The sequence below is a fragment of the Xenopus tropicalis genome, chromosome 4, assembly GCF_000004195.4.
Source record: "Xenopus tropicalis strain Nigerian chromosome 4, UCB_Xtro_10.0, whole genome shotgun sequence".
Taxonomy (NCBI): Eukaryota; Metazoa; Chordata; class Amphibia; order Anura; family Pipidae; genus Xenopus; species Xenopus tropicalis.
The window spans coordinates 82,906,474-82,930,891 of record NC_030680.2 but is presented as its reverse complement, the minus strand read 5'-3'; the positions used below and the strand labels follow the sequence as shown (position 1 = coordinate 82,930,891).

At 35.3% G+C, this 24,418-nt stretch overlaps 1 protein-coding gene across 11 annotated transcripts in view; it reads left to right on the top strand.

The window, feature by feature from the left end:
* Positions 1 to 24,418, top strand: part of lrrc7 (leucine rich repeat containing 7) — a 216,830-nt gene that overhangs the window by 102,207 nt on the left and 90,205 nt on the right. For all 11 annotated transcript variants that reach the window (XM_031900216.1, XM_031900220.1, XM_031900221.1 and 8 more), the window contains 3 exons: positions 4,064 to 4,142; positions 6,140 to 6,229; positions 8,816 to 8,872. In XM_031900216.1, the coding sequence (XP_031756076.1) occupies positions 4,064 to 4,142; positions 6,140 to 6,229; positions 8,816 to 8,872 (226 nt within the window). The remainder of the gene's footprint in view (positions 1 to 4,063; positions 4,143 to 6,139; positions 6,230 to 8,815; positions 8,873 to 24,418) is intronic.

Below are 24,418 nucleotides of genomic sequence, written 5' to 3'. Positions count from 1 at the left end.
ATAAGTGGAATTCTCTTGTAACTCTTTAAGGGATACTGTGATGGGAAGACATGTTGTTTTCCAAATGCTGTTTTTAAATGATCAAATCAAATATGTTTTTTGATATTTAACTAAGATTAAGACATCAGTCATCCATTTTAGTTATTTCCCAGGACCCCCCTCCTGAATTGTGTTTTGATAATCTTCAGCCTTTTTAATGCTGCCATGCAAATTGATGCCGGTACCTACCCCCTGCCCATGCTAACTAAGCCTTTTCTGTGCAGCCTGGCATAAGAGCAATTGAGATGTAACAAGGTAACAGCTCTCCTTGACACCTCTCCTGATGGATTCAGCTGCCTGAACCAATAGAAGCTCCATGTTTCGCTTGTTTGCAATGCTTTAAGCTAATAGGTGCCAGTGGAGAAACCCTTTTTTAGTTTAGAGAACACCCAAAACTGGCCATGCTGCCTCTTATTCACTTTAAAGAGTACAGCACACACTGCAACTGGAAGTGTTAAGGTTGGTTTAGGCTTTTTCCTGCCAGCTACAATAAGCTGCCCCATATAGCATTAGCTTCAAACTTTCCAAATCAGGTTGTACAGTAAAGGCCATAAATATTCTTATAAATAATTGTACAGTGACTTCCAAAAACTATATCTCCACATCCTAAACACATTATACAGTAGAGAGAAAGACTACTCATACCCCAAATACATTATATACAGTGAGAGTCAGTGGGAACTTGACTGATACATTCAATACATTATATAAAGTTAGAGCCATTGGTTCTGACACCCCAGAAATACCCCACCCTTTTAAAAACAGGTAACCTAAAGGGTGGAGTAGATTTAGCTTGCTACTAGTCAAAATTAATGCACATTCAGCACAGTGGGATATGTATCCATGCACCTAACAGCCATAGTCAAAATAGCACTTGGATAATAGGAGAGAAATCCCTGTGGTAGAGGACACAAAAATAAGAATTGAATGGCTAAGGTACTGAATGCTTAATAATACCTGCATAATGCCTTTTTGGCTGTTGTTGTGAGCACTGGATCATGTATAATGAACTCAGATGGCTTACCGCACACCATTATAAAAAAAACATGAAGTTATGCAATGCTAGAAAATTCATAATTTGCTAAATTCCTCAGTTACCAATAAAAGATGCATGTCAGTAAAGATTCACTCATAAACATTTGTTAAAAAATGTAAATATCCTATTTTCTAGACAGTTTTATTGTTCTTTTTTTAATTGTTTATTGTTATGGTCCTGTATATTACTCCTGTTTTAACTGTTGCAATTAACAATGATACTGATGTCCCAAATATATCAGCTACATCATATCTTCCAAGAAGGTCTAAAGTGAAAATAATTTAAGACACCACCATTTCCAAAAGATGGATGAGCCAAATACAAAGTGCAAAATTAATTTAATGTTTATTGTGTCTGAAAAAGTCCAGCCATGGGTTGTTTCATTATTTCCTGTTATGTCTCCTGCTCTTCACATCCCTCTTCACTTTAACTTGTTCCTTCAGTGACAGAATACACTGGTCACTGCAAAGACAATGTGCCTGGCTACAATAGGAGGCAGTTGAGAAGCTGGGCTCTGGGAATGAGGTGTTATCAAGATGCTGAGAGGGCTATAAATTAGGGTGAAGCAATAACTCTTTACCTTAAAGACTCCACAGAGTAAACACAAAGGCTTGCAAATTTTAGAAACCTGCTTTAGTTGTTCTTTAACAATTTAGAAGTTAAATCAATAAAATACAGAATTGCTTTATGGTAATTAAGATAATTAATAGACCTACTTTTAATTAGCCACTGATCTAATCTAAGCATTGACTACCGATGGTACATTGTAAATTTTAATGTGGATATTTTTAGTGTGTGATCAATTTTTACATAATTTAGTTAAAGTGTGAGGCGATATTAAGGGTATGCTGGTTCATTGCAGATATTTCATGAATATGTACTTTAACATAGTATCCTAGGATGCTAAGTAGAGAATCACAAAATGAAAAATCTTTATGTAGCCAAGCTGCATTGTTGGCTGATGTTTTTTGATAGAATCTTGTAAAACATGACGTGCTGCCAGGATGTGATATGTATCCTTAAACTCTTTCCCCTTTCCTCCCTACGGACCTTATGCTTTCAGCATGTGTGGGACATCATTTTTCAGTGTCCTCTTAGGTTATCCCTTGCACCTTCAGTAAAAACATTTGTACAAATTGCACTTGCTGTTGCTCTACACAACCATAAGGGGATCAGTGCAACTGATGTTTTCAATTACCTGGGGCATCCTCACTGGAGACTGAACGGTAGCAAGACACATAACCTGTAGTCTCCATTCAGATCACTGCGGCACAGAACAAGGATATGCAGTTAGCAACACTTACTAAGAATTTTATATATATATATATATATATATATATATTGTGACATGCTGAATGCCTGTACATGCAATTTTGGGGGAATTAGCAATGGTAGGCCAGCAGGCATGCAGAGGATCTGGAGCATAGAGACAGGGACACCAAGTCTTCAGGCAAAACTCAGGTTTATTAAGGGCCCATTCTTCCCAACAGAAACATAAAGACAATAGTTCATACACAGTTCAGGGTTTTGAGATGTCCCTTCTTCAGGGTTCTCACCTTCCAGGGTTATTTTCCACGCTCTGGAACCCTCAGGCTTCACACTAAGGGGCTGATTTACTAACCCACGAATCCGACCCGAATTGGAAAAGTTCCGACTTGAAAACGAATATTTTGCGACTTTTTCGTATGTTTTGCGATTTTTTCGGATTCTGTACGAATTTTTCGGATCCAATACGATTTTTGCGTAAAAACGCGAGTTTTTCGTATCCATTACGAAAGTTGCGTAAAAAGTTGCGCATTTTGCGTAGCGTTAAAACTTACGCGAAAAGTTGCGCATTTTTCGCGTAAGTTTTAACGCTACGCAAAATGCGCAACTTTTTACGCAACTTTCGTAATGGATAGGAAAACTCGCGTTTTTACGCAAAAATCGTATTGGATCCGAAAAATTCGTAAAGAATCCGAAAAAATCGCAAAACATACGAAAAAATCGCAAAGTACCGATCATTACGAAAAAAACGCAATCGGACTCCATTCGACCCGTTCGTGGGTAAGTAAATCAGCCCCTAAGCCTTGCTGAGCCCTCTCAGCACTCATTCGTTCGGTCAGCACTCCCTCTGCTTCCTGGCAGTGGCAGGTGGCACCCCCAGCTCCTCTGGGAGTTCCTAACACAGGCAGCCCTCCTGCTCTGTGCCCTGCTCTGAGAGTGACCTCCACATAGTCACGGTTCAATTCCAACTCCAACCCCTGTGTAACTCACACAACCCTTTTATTGGCTGCTCACCTGCAGCCTAATCAGGCAGCTCCCTACAGCTGGCCAAATCAAAGCCTTAAAGGGAGATTTACTCCAACACAGCATTACCTGCTGTAAAACCAGGCATTTTACCTTGGGCCATTTGTATCCCACCTTAAACACTGGTGGAAATACACCAAATAAAGACCTTTCCCATTGCATCTCTCACAATATATATAAGTGATATGTAGGGATGAGTGAATTTTTTTGGCAGGCATGGATTTTCTGCAAAATTCCGCATTTCACCACTGGCAAATTGTTTTATGAAACTACTGCAAAATTTTGCAGCAAAAAAATTGCGGTCATGTCAAAAAAAGGCACACTTGCGTAAAAAAAAGGCTAAAAAGTTCTGCTAAAAAATTTGCAAAGCACGCTACCGCACAACATTTTTAAAGCGACAGTGACTTTTTTAACGTTTTAAGGAGTTTGGCAGGGCTGGAACTAGGGGTAGGCAGAAGAGGCATGTGCTTAGCAAGCAATGTTGGGGGGGGGCTAGGCACATTAGGCACGTGCCTCTTCTACTCCCCTATTCTGTGCCCTTGTCCCCCCCAAAGATCACTTCTTTATACCAATAGTGTGGCTGTCTTGCTTATTCAGCCCTATTTATACAATATGGGTTTTCCCCTTCTCTCCTATTGTTTTGTGCCCATTATATGAACAGAAAATGTTATTTATATATAATTTACTTTTTGATTACAGGAATTCAAGAATTCCCAGAAAACATCAAATGCTGCAAATGCTTAACCATAGTTGAAGCCAGCGTGAACCCCATTTCAAAGTAAGCACTAATTTTTGTTACACTTATTTCAGCCAATATTATTTGCACCAAACATCTGTTTTCTATTATTATTTTTCTATTAATTCTCATTCTTTTGTTTTTTTCTATGTTTTTATTTTTCTAAAGATGTTTCAAATACTGTACCACTCACAGGAGATATAGATTCCCTAATGTCACATAAGCTAAATATAGCTCGCAATGCACTAAATAAGACTTTGCATTCCAATATATGAACAATGAGTATCAGTGCCTAAAACATTGGTCTCCATAAATGGAGATAATGCAAATTTCTGCCAGATATTTACAGTTTATTCTTTCAGTGAAACCCATTTGGGCTTTGCGGCTTTTGAGTTTTATTAACTTAGGTATAAATAGCACTGACTATAATGAGTATTCGTTGCCATTCTAGCAATGGCTCGCTGTAGAAAAAGTACATTTATTGCAAGTGCTACTGCATTACCTTCACAGATAAATAGTAGAGGATCCAGTATGAGTTTGTTTATTAGTGGTTTGTTGATAATTTAATGCAGGCTGCACTGAAGTTGCTATGTGAAATTAGAGAGCATCTCTCCAATCTATTCATTAAGGCACAGCTTGCCTCATAAAGCTATCAGTGTTTATTTATAGATTGTACATTTCATTGTTGTAGCACTGCATAGTTGGATTGCTTAGTAATGTAATTGTATTCAGTTTAATTATTTTGCAAGGTATTTTTATATAATATTAACATGTCTATGTCAGGTAAATATAGGATACATCTTTACTAAATAACTACATACATCTTTACTATGTTCTTATCATTCAAGGATTTAAAGAAAATAAATGTTTTGTTAAGTACATATATTCCAGGACAAGCAATTGCAATTTAAGATAAAACCGTTCTAGGGAAATATCCTAATTTTGAATGTTAGAGGCCTATAGAAAATGTAATTGTAGGTATAAGATCTATTATCCAGAGTACATGTGACCTGTGGTTTTCAGGATAAGGGGTCTTTAGGTAATTTGGATCTCCATACCTGCTAACAATCATTGAAACACTGCATAAACCCAATAGGATTTTTTTTCCACCAATGTGGATTTATGCACAAGTACAAGGTACTGCTTTATTATTATCTGTATGTCTACAGATTTCCGAATAACGGTCCCATACTTGTATTTACATGTTTGATCTTGGCCTAAAATGTAATAAATATAAATGATGAAAAACTAGAGGATACTATGCAGGCTTATTTATTAAAATTCAAATTAGTGAAATTTTAGTATTTTTTTAAAAACTCTTGAAACTTGAATACCTCAAATTTGTCTACAAGCTCAAAAAAGAAAAAAAATTAATTAAAATTAAAAATGGTTTTAATTTTTCCTGGGACAGCTCCAGTTGACTTCTATATTAGGGTGACCAGATCATTTGAAAATCAGGGACACATCTAATGAATGCATGTTGTAGGGATGCACAAGTACGGATTTTTTTTAGACATAACCCTGAATTTTCAAGTGATCTGGTCTCCCTATTCTATATGACTTAAGTTGTCAGATGCTAAAGTGTTACATTTAAGTTTTTTACTTTCTTTGCTTAACAAATATAAAAAATATTTGAAACCATATTTTAAATTCTTGATTTTTAGCTCGAAAAATTTGAATCGCAGAAAAGAATAAAAAATTTGAACATTGATAAATAACCCCCTTATTATAAAAGAAGAAAAATTGTTATGTATTTCTTAGAAATCCCTGCATTGCAAAACTTTTACTAGCTAAAGTGTAGATTGTAGAATGTAGGTATTTTTTAAATTCTCTTTAACATTTTAGCATCTGCAGTTTTGCATGATAAATGTGAAACAGGTTTTAATGTTAGTTCTATAGTGTTTCAACAAAGTTCAAGTAGAAACATTAGTTTCTCCCACATTGTGGTGCCAGGAGTCATCAGAATGCCAAATCTGACAGAAAAACTTGAGAAGTAATGTTTTGACTGCATGCTGTTAAAATGTGTCTCTTCTCTCCAGGCTCCCAGATGGTTTTACTCAGCTTCTTAACTTGACTCAGCTGTACCTTAATGATGCCTTTCTTGAGTATCTTCCTGCTAACTTTGGAAGGTAACAAATACAAAAATATGATATTGTTATTAAAGATGTTTGTGGTATAAATACAAAATATCTGCATATCCCTCTGCTGGTATCTCATGCCCAACCCCATAATGTGAATAGACTGAAAAGCACTGAAAATTAGCAGAATTCTTCTGCTTTTTTTCCACTAATTTCCAATAATGGAAACTAGTTAAGAATTTGCTGCAAGCCATTATTATTTCATTGATGCCAATTTGTGTATCACAACCATAATAGTTTTATTCAGGTCTTAAAACATGGTGGTATCATCAATTGCTTTTCTCTAGTTTATTACTGACAAACTTCATGCCCCATACGACTTGTAAACTACTGTAGTACATGTTCCCTTGCATACAGTGGTCTTACGCAGAGATAAATGTGTATGGGCTGGTTTCTTTGTATTCAACCAATACTAAGGGGCTGATTTACTTACCCACGAACGGGTCGAATGGAGTCCGATTGCGTTTTTTTCGTAATGATCGGTACTTTGCGATTTTTTTCGTATGTTTTGCGATTTTTTCGGATTCTTTACGAATTTTTCGGATCCAATACGATTTTTGCGTAAAAACGCGAGTTTTCCTATCCATTACGAAAGTTGCGTAAAAAGTTGCGCATTTTGCGTAGCGTTAAAACTTACGCGAAAAGTTGCGCATTTTTCGCGTAAGTTTTAACGCTACGCAAAATGCGCAACTTTTTACGCAACTTTCGTAATGGATACGAAAAACTCGCGTTTTTACGCAAAAATCGTATTGGATCCGAAAAATTCGTACAGAATCCGAAAAAATCGCAAAACATACGAAAAAGTCGCAAAATATTCGTTTTCAAGTCGGAACTTTTCCAATTCGGGTCGGATTCGTGGGTTAGTAAATCAGCCCCATTACGAAAGTTGCGTAAAAAGTTGCGCTTTTTTCGTAGCGTTAAAACTTACGCGAAAAGTTGCGCATTTTTCGTAGCGTTAAAACTTAAAAGGTGCAAAGTTTCGCGTAAGTTTTAACGCTACGAAAAATCGCCAGATTTTACGCAACTTTCGTAATGGCTACGAAAAACTCGCGTTTTTACGCAAAAATCGTATTGGTAACGAAAAATTCGTAAAGAATCCAAAAAAATCGCAAAAAATACGAAAAAAATCGCAAAATACCGATCATTACGAAAAAAACGCAATCGGACTCATTTCAACCCGTTCGTGGGTAAGTAAATCAGCCCCCTGGTGTTGTCACAGTTACACTTGCAGTTTACAGTTAAGTCTCAGGAGCAGAAACCGATAGCACCAATCGGCAGGTAGCATGTACTCTTTTTAAAAGAAGACATATTATTGGTTGCTATGGGTTACTGCTCCTGGGCAAACTTTGGGCCTTTTATTACATATGGGGGTTTCTACCTTGTTTCCTCTTTTAAACTGCTCCCCCTTTTCTCCATTCACCTCTTCTCCACCCTTCTTTATTTCCACTCTTCTCTTCATTTTCCCCTAGTCTTCTACTTCCTACTCCATCACTTTGTATCTTTCCATGGTCATATATCCTTCCTTCCTACTTTCCCACTCCCACCTACTTTCCTATTTATGAGCCCGTGTTCTCTTCTTTTCCCTTGCTCTTGTCTCCCTCTGCTTTCTTCCACACTTCCTTTATGCTTTTCTACTTTTAGCTCTGCTTTCTCTCTAGCTCCTCCACCTACCAGTTAACACTTTATACAGTAGAGAGCAGTGTGATATGGAGTGTTTCATTTGAAGCAGCAATTATTATGATAACTGCTTAATGTGAGTTGCTTCTCTGTGCTTCATCAGTGGAATCAGTGGGACATTTTGCATTTTCACCACAAAACACACACCTAAAACAGTCCTTAGACAACATGCAATACTTCAACCAATACCAAAATTCTTATTCTTAATTTCCATTACAACTAGTGATGAGGGAAAAATTTTGGCAGGCATGGATTTGCAGGGAAATTTCGTGTTTTGCCACTGGCGGAATGATTTGCGAAACAGGTAAAAAAGTTTGGTGTAGGAAAATTCACTGCACGACAAAAAATTGTTGCACGCATCGAAATAATTTGTTGCATGCGTTTAAAAAAATTATGTGCGTAAAAACAATTTGTCGTGTGTGTCAAAAAAAAAAAACATTTTCAAATGGGCACCGTTTCCGCTGTTTCGCTATTTTTTTTTACATTTTCCATTCATGGATTTTCAGGCTAAGCAAAATGGGACAGAATCGCTCATCACTAATTACAACCCATGGAGAATGGCAGATAAAGTAAAATCTGAAGGAGGTAGCAAATGCAATGATGCAAGTATCCAAGTTGAAGGTTCGGCTGCAGTGATATCTTGCTGCACTCACAAAGCAGATTCACCTGTTTAAAGTAACACTGACCAACTAACAGAAAGGGATAGAAGCAGAGACAAACATACTGCATATGTGAAAGACAATGAACCGTGAACTAATACTTTCTAAAAAAAAAAAAAAATCTTGGTCTAGATCTTAAAAAACACAATCTTGCTCTTTCTGCAATAGCAAATGCAGTAGCAATATGTAACTTTCCCAACCCAACTTTTTAATTTCTTATGTTGACATCATTTTTTTTTAGGCTCAGCAAATTGCGGATATTGGAATTAAGAGAAAACCATTTGAAAACATTACCAAAGTAAGTTTATTTTTAATTATTAATACACATTTTTTTTTAGCTAATTCTTAAAAGCAAATGCTTGGAAAAACTTGGATGGGTGCAGCCTATTCAATCACTGCATTGAAAGAAGGAGCCCAACATTTAAAATACTAAGTGATATATTTAAAATACTTAATACTTAGTATATTTAATACACCCTTGTAAAATTTATACTTATCTGTATTATTGCATATTTTAATTTTCTATCCAATTATTACTTTTATTTTTTTTGCCACTTTTCCATCTCACTCATTGCATTTAAGAGTTTTTAGTAGTGTAACCAAATATCTTCCTCTTTATTCCTTTTTTAATATGCATAGTCATTGTTTTCTCTTTCACATTTTTATCTTTTTTACCATCTTTTATCATAGCATGCTTTTCTTTTCCCCATTCCTGTCTGTTTATCCCCCCTTCCCGTATTTCCTATGTTTCTTTCTTTTCTCCTTTCTTTTCTCTTCAGCTATTTTAGTACAACAAAAAGAGAGTTGCTGTCTTTTGACCTCAGGATGCTCATATTTATTTATTTTTATTTTATTTATTTATTTTAAAGTTTTTTAAGCAGCCGAGACTCTGTGGCTCTGTGGCTTTAGTGGGTGTAGGATGTTCCAGCACTTGTGCACACATTCCCAAGGGGAGTGCTTGTTTTCATTATATTTTGACACTTCCCTTACAATACAATTTATATATGGTCTCGCTTAACTTAATATGTAGAAAATTTATCCACAGGGAATTATCTCTAAAATCCTGAAACACTGCCCTGCAGCATAGATAATGTCAGTCAACTAAGCACCAGTATCTCCCTATTTCTGGAAACTTTATCCAGCATTAACAGCAGAGAGCTATCTGGTGCTAATTATGGTGCCAAACATTGATATAGTCCAATAGGTTTATAGTTTATTGATGGCAACATCACTAGAAGACCAAGCTAAGCTTTGCAAGCTTTCTGTGCCAAAATGGTTTATGAAAGTTATATAGGGTAAAATAGTAAAGGACAGGGTTAAATGGAAAGGGACGTTTTCTTTTTAAAATTCCAAAACTGCTTCAGTAAAGCATTGTGTTATTAGTTCCTCCCTTTCTGTTCAATAGTTTGCAGTACCAGATGTGCCTGATGAGGGAATTAGCACCGAATTTACAATTAATTTAATACCGTAAGTAATTTTGCAGTTGTTATTTCCATTTACAAAATATATAAATATTAATGAAATCTGTAAATGGACTATCATTTTCCCATTACATTTATACTGTCATTGGTTTACTTTACTCATTGCTTAATTAGATTAAAAGTGCTTCTTTGGCTGTGTAGGTGCTAGTATTCTTTTATTGGACTCATTTATAAACTACAGCTGGGAAAATAAGAGTTTTATAGGTATTATGGCTCTTGAATTCAGTTTACTGTTTTACAACTATATTCCATTAGAGCAACAATTGAAACCTTTAACTTTCTACATATTTACTGAACTATTAACATTTTGTTTTGTTTTGTGTACTGTTCTCATTGCTTTGTTCTGATAATGAAACTTCCTGCCTGACACAGTACATTTCTACAGGCAGTGAATTGGGATAAGAGATACCCCTCAGAGAAAACCAAGTTCCTGACATTAGTGTTAGGTTACACATTTTTACAGCCCAACCTAGGCGTAATTACAGATGTATGAAACTTTGCTTTGACATAAACAAAACACCCTTTAACACAACTGTTCACAGTGTTAATTTCATTAAAAAAGGGTATTATAAAGCCTGGTTATATGGAGGGTCATGGTAGAACATAATAAGCTATTTCAACCTATTTTCAGATAAAGTTTTTTCAGTTTGTATTTTATAACCCTAATGCCTCCAGTTTAAAGGTTATTACCTAATTTCCCTTTGAGCAGAATACCATTTCTTTCTCTTTTTCCTTCACTTTGTTTGTATTTTCCTGTATTATTTCTCTTTATTTCTCTCTGTCTGATAAATAAATTAAAGAATTAGTGAATGTTGGAAACATGTGGAGGATCAAAAAGTACTGCTTTAGTGAAAAGAATAATTGCTATAGTCTCATATTAATAAATGTATTTTTTATTAAAATGATTTTCCAATTTGTCTTTAGCAGCCCCCCATCTTTTTTGCCAATTTACTGGCATACCTTTGCTTGTTAAGCATCCCTTTCCTTACTTCTTATGGTCTTTCTATTAGATGTGGGTACATTGTTGTTGGCATTTGCTTACATTCATATTAAAGTGGGCACTGATCCTGAATGATCAGGCCCCCTCTGCAATGGTATTCCGCTGTATCCTAAAAAATTGCACCTGTTTTGTCCATATATATACAGTTATTTCAGTAATCAAACAATTGCTGATTCAAAGTAAAAGTAACATCAAATACATTCAATTAGAGACAACTTTATAATAATAAAATATTGCATCTATATTCAAACCAATGCTTGTGTTACATTACTAGCTTGTGACTGCTCTTAATCTCTTGCTCCAGGAGGGGAAATATATTTTAAACTCACTGCACTGTTTTAAGCAGGATAAATGCCCAACATTCCTGGCTTTTTACTCAATAATAAATTTAGATGCTAAATATCAAACAACACAATTTGCATATATGATTATGGATTCTTTCCTATAATGTTCAAAGAGCACAAGTCAAGCCATTGCAAATATTGGCATTTATTTTCATTTATTTATAGTCATTTATTTTCTTGATTTTTATTATTTAAATGGACATGTAAGCAGTGCGCTTCTATAAAACCTACATGTCATCTGTGTGTCTACTATTCCATTTAAACTTAAATTTGTAGGTATCAGTTTAGTGTAAATCAATATGATACACATCATACTTGCCCTCCAGGTCAATGTTAATTTAAAATAGCTACTTTTTAAGACTAAATTATTTTGGGGATATACCTAAGAGTGCAGCTGACTTTATAATGATAAATCTTTACTGACATGTCAAACTTATTATGGGTATGCATTGTATCTACCAACTCAGCACATTCATACCTAGAATCCCATATTTTTACAGCTGTAGGGAAAAAAAAGTAGCAAATTACATTTTTCTCATCTAAAGAAATGATATTCATTTGTGCAACTGAATAGATAGATATATAAATAGATATCTGAAAGATGATGATATCTTGTTTCAGGTAAGAACTAAGCAATTTTGACTCTAAAAGCTAAATTGTATTGGAATTACTATTACTTGAGTTATTAGATCAGTGATATTTTCGAATGCAAGTTGCATTTAATGCAGGGTGCTATATTTAGGGCAGTCTTGTGTCTGCAAGTGAATAATATTATGATATTGTGTAGATAAACTTATTAAAAGTTTATTATATATTACCAATTTTGATTTTTTAAAACCACTTCCACAAAAAACAAAATATCTAGTCATTTATTAACAAACACAAATTAAAAAAGTACAAACAGAAAAAGTTGCGGAAAAAACAAAAAACGTTTATATTGTTGCAAGAATTCAACTGTCAAAAAACCCAAAAACCTTTAAAACCACGAAGCAAAAAAGGATCTTCCATCTGCCATTGACTTCTACATGATCTTAGCAGATTGTAGATAGCAAATTTTTCTTTTTGGTTCATCAAAGTTTTGTTGATTAATAAATTGCAGATTTTTTTTTCCCCATGACTAAATTGAATTGTGAAGAAAACCCCACCTTTAGTAAATGGCCCCCTTTTATTTAATATACTAGATACTATAATATATACCCCCTATAGAAATTATGTAGTTGCACTTCCCAAAAGGATTGATGTTGGGGTTAGCTGCCTATGATTGTATAGGCCCTGAGATGGCAACTGAGTAATACAAAAAATAATTGTGAGTTTGAGTAAATTTTAATTGGTTGCCCTCCAGATGTTATTTTACAACTCCCAGAATGCACTTAAACACCAAAGATCTAGGTTTTACATTGCTGCACTATGGAAAGTAATGTTTGGGGGTAAGGCATAGTTTTCCATAGCTCCAAAAGCCAGAGTTGTTAATTTCACATTTGTTTTTATTATTCTAACTGTGCTTTAGCAATTAAAACTAACTGCCCATTGGTAGTCAGGGTTTGGTGGTTTAGGTTAAACTCTGTTTGAATCTGTTTGCTCCTTAGCATGAAAGGCTTTGACAAATATTTGGTTCATTAATGTATTATTTGGAATTGCTTGTATGGTACCATTGACATTCAAGTTTTGGATGTAAAGAACCACAGTAGCTTTATCTGTGTTAGAGCCACTGCATGCTGAAAGATGAATATCCACCCTAGTCTTAGGGCTCTTGCAGCATTAAGACAGGAATAAGTTTTCACCTAAATTACCCTACATTTAAATTCTTTTGAGCCACAATCCTGGCCAGTTTCTTAGTTGATAAAAAACACCCCAACATCATGATTCTACCACTACCTTCCTTTACTATTTGAATAGTACTCTCAGGGTTATGAGTAGAGTTGTCTCCTATATGCCTTTTGGAAAGCCCCCAACAAGATTTGATTTTTTTTTTCAATTATTGCTTTTTTCGCACTACTCTTCCATAAAACCAAGCTTTGTGGAATGTCCAAGTAACAGCTCTGGTTTCTCCTATCTCAGCTGTGCATCAATTCCACTCCATCAGTGTTGCAATTGACCTCTTAATTGTTTATCTACCTAACAGCCTTATCTATACATATTCCTACTATTTAACAGCAACATATGGACACACACACACTGGCTCTTAGTCTGCAGTAAAAAGAAGCAAATACTTCTAAATAATTTTGCTTATTTCATTAAACTAATGACTATAAGATGTGATAAAAATTGGTGTATTATGTTATTTTCACGTCTCCTGCATATTTCTTTTGATAAACTGTTGTGATTTCTTTATGATTACTGGACCCCAAATACAATATCTCTTGTGCATTATGACTACCTGTAAATCTAAAATTTTTATCATAATTATTTAGCTTTCCTAAAAAAACATCAGTCGAATCACCCTGCCACACAAAAATCAAATCATAAAGCACCTCCAAATATGTGTTTCCTTACCCATATAAAGGTTAGAATAAGTGGGTGCGAATTTCCTACCCATTGAAGTACCTCATCTTTGAAGGTAAAATATGTCCTCAAATTAAAAAAAATCTGATAAAATATATATGGAATAGCCTCCAATATAAAATGATTTGCCACCTCCATAATAAATAATGAATAGTTCTGAATAATAACTAATTACTTGTAGAGGTTTTAAACATGTGGTACACAAATACAGGCTCACTACATCAGCAGTGGCCTATACGTGTCACTCCTCACACACAGAGTCCTCAGAAATTTGCAGTACCTGTTGCAGTATCCCTAAGGTAAGAGGCTAACCATTTCACTAGTAGCTGCAAGTATAAATAAATTCTGACTAGTGATGGGCGTAATAATTAGGCAGGCATGGATTAGTGGCGAATTTCCACGGTTTGGCATTGGCGTTTGTTTTTCGCGGAACAGATGACAATATTTGCCGAAAGACACAAAATTGTCACCCATGTCCAAAAAAATGTGTGCGTAAAGAAAATGGCGTGCGTCAAAATATTTTTGACGCATAACATTTTTGCCGTTTCATAAATTTTTCCCCATTTTCTTCTACAAGGTTAAATTTACTTCTCAGCCTTTCCATATCTGATAACTTAATGCCTTCTTTATTAACTGTCAACAACTGATTCTCTTTGAAGGAATTGCAAACAACTAATTGTAAATAAATTCCCAAACAATACGCTCCAGAGGAACTTCCCCCTGTCCATGAAATACTTACAGTATATAATACAATTTTCCTTACAAAATGATTCACAACAAAAATACTGAAATTATTAGATGGACAGAAGGAAAGCCCACCAGCAGAGAGCTGTCTCTAGTCAGCTCTCTGCTTGATATTCAGAACAACTTTCTCCCACCACTCCCCTTCTTCCTCCTCAGTTAATAGCGCTGTAAATCTCTTTTTTCTTCTTCCTCTTCCCATTCTCTTGCATTGCTCTTATCTTTCAGATCTCTCCTTATATCTTAGTTCTGAATTGCAAAGTATCCACCTTTCTTTCTCTTTTCAATCTCCTCCTTCCCCTATTGCCAGGAACTCTGAGTAACCATTCTGTCCCCTCTTTACTTTTCCCTTTCTTTCCATGTAGGTGTTTTCCCTTTATTTTTTTTCCTTCTATCATTTCCATGATGGATATATGGCAGATGTTACATTTCTGGGATATTTTTTATGACTCATGCTGATTGGTGCTACCTAGGAACCTTACTCCAAATTTGCTTTGAGTTTTTGAAAGATTGGTCTGTGTGATGCTGTTTGTTCAGATATGTTGTGTAACAAACTCTGGGACCTTTCAAAAACAGTTGTACAGTATTTATTTTGGCAGCATATAACACTTTGCCCACAAGTACACTATGGGGCACATTTACTAATCCACGAACGTCCGAAAAGCGTCCGAATGCGTTTTTTTCATAATGATCAGTATTTTGCTTTTTTTTCGTAAATTGTTGAGACTTTTTCGTAGCCATTACGTCTTGCTCGTAAATTGCCGCAACTTTTTCGTAGCCATTACTACTTGCTCGTAAATTGTCGCGACTTTTTTGTAGCCGTCGTGCCGAGTACGAAAGTTTTGGATTCATTCAAGCTTCAGTATCGTGACTTTCCTTGGGCCAGGTTGGAGCTGCAGTGTGCCATTGAGTCCTATGGGAGGCTTCCAAAATCATGCAAAGTCATATAGGTTTGGCCGCCGTTTACGAGCGCTCAATACGAAAAAGTTGCGTCAATATACGAGCAAGTCGTAATGGCTATGAAAAAGTCGCGACAATTTACGAGCAAGTTGTAATGGCTACAAAAAAGTTGCGACAATTTACGAAAAAATCACAAAATGTTCGTTTCCAATCCGATTTTTTCTTATTTCGGGATTCGGATTCGTGCATTATTAAATCAGCCCCTAAGTTTAACTAATTATGTGATTTATGAAAGCAAGTGGTTGCATCAGATCCTATTTAGGGATTTTACAGCAAATTTAACTAATACTTAAGAAAGTATTTTATTTGTAAGTATTTTTAAAAACTACAGGACACATTTACTAACATTCAAATTTGACTGTTTACCAAATTTTGAGTTTTTTGTGGCAAAAATTCTAAATTCGAATTTGGGGTTATAGGTTACTTTATGTGGTCAAATTTTAGAACTTTTATCACATTACCCGCAAAGTGTGCAAAGTAAACCATGCTGCTAACAGGAAAGCAAGAAAGACAAAGAGAGATCTAGGGGAACACCACTCTATGAAATGTATAGTTAACTGGATAGATAGATGATAGATAGATAGATAGATAGACAGATGTGTAGTGCATTTATGCAATGTTATGTACATTTTTTTATTAAAAGAACAACTTGACTACCACAAAAGATAAGCACAGCTGACTGAGGGCCTAGAAGTACAAAGACACTGATGATCTAATGGCTACAAAACAGCAATGCTGGAAAATGTTTTGAGAGAGGTTTAGACTTCAGGGAAATAAACTGGATAAAATACTTTCCAATAAAATGTGTCTATGGCAAAGTGTCAGAGTGCTGGAAAATAAGAAAAGTTAAGCCAGAATCAGCAGAGAGAAAAGAACAAAATTATATGAAATATTTCTAAGAAAAGTGTATGATCTGTGGCTATGAAAAAATTCACAGCATTTACCTGGACTTATACGTCACAGCATACTTAGTTTTCACCATACTGTGGTTCCGTGATTGCTCCAAGCATTTCATATAAATGATGGTGCAGCATGTTTGTTTTGCAAAAGCTGTTTTTATTGATTTCTAGGGTAATCAATGTTCCAAGGCTTATTATACCCTTCCTCAACTTTTTTCAGGACCACAATTTTATCTCAGTTGCAAACATATTTACAAAACAACCTAAATCAGAAAAAGTTAAAATGCATTAAATGAACACTTCAGTGTAAAAATTAAAATGGACAAAATAGATAGACTGCACAAAATAAAAAATGTTTTCAGTATAGTCAGTTAAGCAAAAATGTAATCTATAAAAGCTGGATTGGGCAAAGTTTTAACATAATGGCCAAAACACTACTTCCTCCTTTACAGCTCTCTAAGCTGTTAGCAGTCAGTAACCAGAGCTCTGCTTCCTGCTTTCAGCTCTTTAACCTCTTAGTTAGTCAGCAACTTTAGGGGGGACACATGGCACATAACAGTTAGTATCTGACATTCCTGCTCACAAACTTACTGAACAGTTATGTCCCATTTGCTCCCCCTAAAGTCACCGACTAAGAGGTTAAAGAGCTGCAAGCAGGAAGTACAGTTCTGGCTATTATGTTAGAAACCTGGTCACTTCAGCCTTTATAGATTGCATTTTTGCCTTACTAACTATATTAACACTGAAGTGCAAATTCAACTGTAAAAATAATATAGCTTAAATGTTGAAATACACCCCCCGATGACTTCTATAGAAGCTCCCCAGATAGTAGAGACTAGTAGAGTTTTTTTGTAAAGTGAATTTTTTTTGCAAATTTATTTAAAAAAAATGTATATTGTGCTTAATGTTATATTACGGAAAAAGACACAAAAATCTCAAATTTTTATAAATCCGCTCTTTTGTTTGTATACTCTACTGAGAATGGATTCTATGTGCTTAAAAACTAAATGTTAAACCCTATAGGAAAAATATGATAAAGCATTGATTATTGTCTTGATGAACTAGTCACTGGAACACCGTATAATGAAATGCCCAGTTATCTTTATAAATAAACCCTTTTTTTCTTTATGGTATTTTCCAGATCTTTATTTCACTAGCAGTTGCTCCCTGCTAAAAAGAAAAACAAAGCATGAATATTTTTCATTCCTTGCACTATGTTAGGGTGATACAGACTCACTGCTATAATCAATAAAATTCCCACCTTAGATTTTAATCGATCTTGTGGAATGATGGCATTGTCCCCAGCCCACCATTACAGGCAAACGTTGTTCCCTCTGCATGCCCTGTTAGAAGCTTGAGAGATAAACACAGCTGGGCTTTCATCAGTTTATAGATTTTTCTGTGATTCATTACAAGTAATGCTAACACATATATATTATAGTAATGTATGATTATCAATTTAAACTCATTCTATTAAATATTTTAATAGGTATTCTAACTATTCTAAATAAAGGTATTTAGATAATTTTAAGATTAAAGAAGGAGACTGAATGTCCAGGTATAGCCAAAGATTTGATCAGTTCCTGAGTAAGATGGGATAGTTAGTCTGAGGAACACAGTAAGACTATTAGAGTTTTAGTGAGGAGTCATGTTGTCAAGGGGGAATTCACTAACAAAGCTGTCAGTTGTGGTTGCATACCTAGTTACCACTGACAGAAATATAGCCTGCTGCAGGGTACAGTATGTATTTAGCTATAGACCATCTCCAGGGTAAGAATCACACCATCTGCAGTAGTTAGAGTCTATACCTAAACACGCCACCCTATTCTAGAGAGAATTCATGAGTAGTTGTCACTTGTAACATCAAGACTGCTTGAAGAAATCATGTAACACTTACATTTTTAGTATATGTTTGTGCTTCTTACATTTTTCTGACTTTCTAAGCAATGCAGTATTTTGAGTATTAGGGCTACTTCATAATGCCAAGTTGATAATTGTAAGGGGCATTATGAGCTCAATGAATAGGCCTTGTGTTGAATATTCTTTTTGTCTGTTTTTTTAATCACAAAAAAAAATATGTTTTATGTTATTTCTTGAGCCAAACGGGGCATACAGTATATAACCTAACTACTTAGCTCATTTATTCATCACATTATCTTTACAGGCCAAGCCTATATAACCCATTCTTCCAACAGTGCAGGTTATCTTTAATGGATAGTATGAGGTAATGCTATTTTGATTATAGGTGCTATGCAGCAAATCTGTTATTAATAATACATACAAGCACTGTTTGTAATATGTGTACTGTTGACTCCTCAGAAAATTAGTAGCAAGGTTCCTTATTTAAAAAACATGCAGTTCCTGATTTCCCCATAGATCACAACAGAGTATTTATAAGATAAAACGTGAAATATTTTTTTTCTCCTTGTAATTGAATCTGGTCCTGTATAACCTAATTCTGGCTTCTTTTAGATAGATAAGTGACATTTCATGAGAGTCACTTGTTTTTGTACAACATGAAACCATGTTAAATTTGTCTGATTGTTAGAGAATTGACCTAGGAGCCAATAAAGCAATTGCTTATTTATAAAAATATATACAATTCTATACTAACCAAATTAATAAATGACAAATTACCTACTATAGTAGGTTTTTATATTCAGATGCAATAACTGGCTAAGTGGAAGTAGATTAAGCATTTTTAACATTTATAGCTACTCTTTTCAATACTAAAAGCTGAAGAACACAAAAAACATTTTAAATGTCAGCCATTAAGTACAGACGCATATACACCCTGTAGTTTGTGATAACCAGGATTTAAGATGAAAGTGGGATTTCTTTTAAAAGCACACTGGATTCTCTATATCAACAGATTAATTTTATGGTCTTAATAGGATTTACTCCAGTTTACTAAAAATAAACTCATTTTATTCTGCACATGTATAATGGTCCATAGCATATTTTCCGCTGCTATTTTGTTTACTTTTAATCTCTAGGGCATCCAATTAGATATTTTAATTTAAAAAATAACACACATAAAGAAATACTGATATTTCTGAGGAATTAGTAGGATTTTATTCTTGGCATAGGTATCAATACCCAGAGGATATACAAGAAGATAGAAAAAAAATATAACAAATCCAAAAGCTTGCCTTCCTTTTACAAATGTTTTATATTTGGTATATTTATTTATCATTTGAGCAGTGTGATTAATGTAATTAAGAATAGCATTTGCATGAAAAATATCTGTGTACAGTTATTGTTTATTGGTTGTTTGGTTTTGGTGGATAAAATTTAAATAGCAGTATAACATGTAAAAGAGAGAGCTTCTCGTAGAGTTTACACTTTAATGGTGCTGAGAATTGATAAAACAAAATTACATATTTGCAGAGCTGGTTAAATAGAATTTATGTTGCTAAACGGCCAGAAATATAGAAATATAATATCTGCATTGTAGATATAGTTGTACTTGCACCCAGAAAATTTCTGTGGTTCATTGAAAGCTAACATTTTGAGATTGCATTATTTTATTTTAAGTTTGGCCCTAATCCAATGAATTTTTGGGTCACATGATACTGAAAAATGTATTAATTTTCGAGTTTGCAAAATCTACTTTGCAGTTTATTATTACCGCCCAAGTATTTTAACCTGCAATCACAGTTTTTTTCCTGTAAATTAATTTTTTTAAAAAAGTAATGCAATCAAGTCACAGCTCAAAAAAAAGTTTTTTTTTTTTTTTCAAATTCAAAAAACCTGATAACCTTGATTGTGCGCTTATTTATGAAAATACTAAAAAATCAAACACTTGATTGCTTCAAAGGGTAAACAAAATGAATCAAATGCAGTGGAATTACATGCTTATGATTCCATTACAATGAGGCCCATTTATTAACATTCAAATTTTTGTGCTTTAAGTAGTTTTTAAAAAAACCTTTCTGTAAAACCATGAATGCCAAATGATTTATTAAAACAGCCTTTTTTTTTTTTTTTAAAAAGCACAAATGAAAAAAATATGGGAAAAAACAATTTTTTTTTTACTAATTTTTTCATGAATGGAGCATTTGAAAAATCCGAAAACCTCTAATACCACAAAGCAAAAGAAGATGTTCCAGTTGGATACAGGACAGCTTCCAAAATACTTTTACATGACTCTGACCGGTTTTAGATGGCATGGTTTTACTTGGTTGATGCACAAATAATAATAAATGTCCCTTTTGGTTGATCTTTGACCATGTCTTTTTGATTTCGATTTTGTACCTTGTTGCCAGTACGGTATTGAACTCGGCCTGATCGTCTCCTCCTTCTGATTTGGTTCCCTTGCCTGCCCAGAACAATTGCCCTGTTTCTCCCATGTAAGTCCTGGTGGCACCCGACTATTGGAGGGCTTCTCCCAAAGCGAAAGGTGGTTGTTATAGGTGGAAGAGTGAGTTCAGACCAGGGACCTTGGCTTTTGTTCTGGGTTTTGGGATATCATGCGTGACCACACCTTTTGTTCTAAATTATGCAAGTGTACTAGTTGACTCGGGGGAACATTGGGACTACTGCCACCTTTAAACTTGTGGCAATTGCAGGGTTTCCACTGCAAGCTGTGTCAGTATGTGAAGCAGACTAAAACCTAAAGGATCTGACACATACTGATGATGCCATTGTGCAATTACATTAGGCAAAACTCCCCCTCATAGTCACAATTACACTGGAATTGTGAGAAAAATGCTGCATTATAGGTAAAATATGGCAAACTGCATCCAAAATGTACTTTGCACCTTGCAGTTGTTGTCTTAAATTACCCCTTCTGTCTCACTATTGTTTGCTGAATTGTCTGTTTTACTGTTTTTCAACAAGTGAATCCATCAAAATGAGAGAGGCAAAAAAAAATCTATTTTGAGTGCACAGCTACATCCATTTTGATGGATCTGATGCAATTATGGTAAGAACAGCCCAATTGCACTTGGAAAATAACCCGTTAAGTGTCTACTATTATACCAGAATTCTGGGAAAAAAATTGCATTGTGTGAAAAAAACATGGCAGTAAACATGGCAGTTGTGCTTGAAATTGTACTTTGAACACTTCGCTTGTTGACCTAAATGATTCCTTTGATGGTGGAGTACGGACTTTACACAATCACAACATAGCTGGGTACAAAGTTGCTGGGAAAAAGCATTGCAGTTGTCTCAGTGAAAGCTGTTTGATGATGTAAAGAAAGAATAAGGCTGCTTAGGCTACTGGTTAATAGAACCAATTAATAATGCTGAAAATGAAATAAAAGCAGAACTGGCTTTTCTTTTCAACATTCCTGCTTTGTTTCCCTCCTGACTTTGCCAGTGTATTTCACCTTAAAATGTTTTGATCTAAGGAAGCAATCCACCTCATACAAGTCAGTAAGTCACAAGCTTATAATAGCAAATGGTGCTGAGGGGAAAGAGGATTTATTGCGGTTCAAATCATGCTGTAAATCTCTGTACATGCACCTGTCAAAATGAGTGCAAAAACACATTTCTGCCTGGTATTCACACAATATAGAGTTTGTGACAAATCACTAATATTCATGGGATTAGTTCCTTTATTGTTTCGCTCAGCGATAGGTCTGAAGATATGAAGAAACAGTTCTAAGCAAGGATGTTAAGTATGGGTAATGCTCACAGATTTTAGAATGTTGCCAACTTTGTTTTTTTAATTTGTCAACAAAAAAACTATTCGGTAGGGGCCCATTTATCAAAGTACGATTGCCGCCAAACACAAAAAAATTGTATTTCTTCTAAATTTTCTTACTCTGCGTATTTTCGCCATTTTTTTTGCTAATTTGCGCAATTTTTTTCATACTGTGTGTCAAAAATTACGCAACAAAATCGTATTGTTGCACCAAGTACGAACGTTTTGGATTCATTCAAGCTGCGGTATCGTGACTTTACTTTGGCCAAGTTGGAGCTGCAGAGTGCCATTGAGTCCTATGGGAGGCTTCCAAAATCATGAACAGAAGGATCAAAATCAGAAAGGTTTTCCCACCGTTTACGATTGTTCAGATACGAAAATTTTGTGACTTTAGGATTGCCAAAACAATATTATTGTGACTAATACGATTTTTTTGGAAGCATTTTTGTGATATTTGCTATCATCAGAAATTATCGTATCTAACCTGAATTTTACACATTTCGGGATTCGAACACATACTTTGATGAATCAGCTCCAATGAGTTTTAATGCACACAATGCTGTAACATGTTGCAGTGAAACAATTGCTCTGAATCAACTTATCTTTGAATCTGTGTGTGTATACTTTGTTAGGTTACGTCCTCACAGCAGAATTTTATTAGCCGATTCAATTGCATAGGGAAGCTCACATTTATTGATCATCATACCAACTCAACCCCCCCCCCCATTAGGTCCATATTTCTATCTTAAAGGGGATATGTACCATACATTTTTACAATGCACTAAACCATGTAAAATAATGTAAAATAGAAGGAAGTGCTTTTATTTTAATACCTTTGGGTTCAGATATGTCCATAACTGCTTGAAAAATGTGCTCTACCCAGACCTTATGCCAGCTTCTGGTTTAGACTCTTCAGTATATGGCTCAGGGCCGCCGGCCCTCATAGACTTCAATGACACAACCTCAACCACTTAAAGTGAAGTGAGTATTCATCGAGCGGGGCTTAGCGATGTCACAGCAGTCTGTTCCTGCTCTACTCGCTCCTCTCCCCCCCGTCAGCAGCACAAGCAGAGAGACACAGAAGGAGGGAGGGGTTTTCCCTGCTGCTGCTGCTGAGTAAAGCCTGTCAGTGCTGTGACCACTTCCTGTGGGAGACTGAAGCGACACTCCCATGTCTCATTTGGCTCTGGCTTCAGACTGGAGAGCTTGTGTATGCAGCTCTCATATAATGGCAGTTTTAGGAGGTAAAATGCTTTCAAAACATCTTTCTTTCTGCATCATTTCCCATTTTGAGGGAGGATGAATATTATAACTGAATATGAACTTTATATAAAATGTCTCCTTTAACAAGAGCATACATAAGCATAGAAAACCCACAATGTTTTTAGCATCTTTTCAGGCTTGCTGGCCTGACAATTGGAAATAATTTTTAAGAATAAATTCTGTCAGCCTTATTTCACAACTATTTTTTAATAAAAATTTTTTTGACCTTTTAATACTCACCCACTCAGCGTTACCACTGCGCAGAGTTACAGCGGCTGTCAGATAGATGCCTTTTATAAACATTTCATGCCTTTTATCTTTTGATCATGAAACGTTTTGATCTATTCCATGTAGGATTTTCTATATTTCCTCACTGAAGCCAAAAGTAAGATGGGATTTTTTATAAATTATTTATTGTTGCTCTACTACTACTCTTTGGTATGTTACAGCAATACACAAATATGTATTAGTTAAATCGCTGTGGTAGCCTATAGGGTCACAAGGTACACTGTTCCAGTTTATATTTCCTGATTTTCTGCATGGAGTATTATATTACTTCATGAGAAAAAACACAGTTTTGCAATGCTATTTCACTGGGATTTTAACACTACTTGCAGAATCCTTCAGTCTGGGGATTTAAGGTACATATATGGGGGGTTTCTAGGGCACATATATGTTAGCAAGTGCCTTGAACAATGTGCATTTTGAGTGCAATTGCCATGTTTTTCCCTACAATGCAGTGTTTTTCCCCACATTCTGGCTTCATTGCAGTCACAAAGGGGTCGTGCTCTTCATGCAAGTGTGCAGGTCTGGATTGGGCTTCAAAACAGGCCCTGGCATTTCAAGTACACAGAGGCCCAAATAGCCCCCCGTCAGCCTATCAAAGAGTGACTGTCTATGGCTATTACAGCAGCCCCATAGCATTTGCCAGAACCCACAGATTGCCAGTCCAGGGGTGCAAGTGCACTGACCCTACTGCAGCAGCATTCAATTAGCCAAAATTA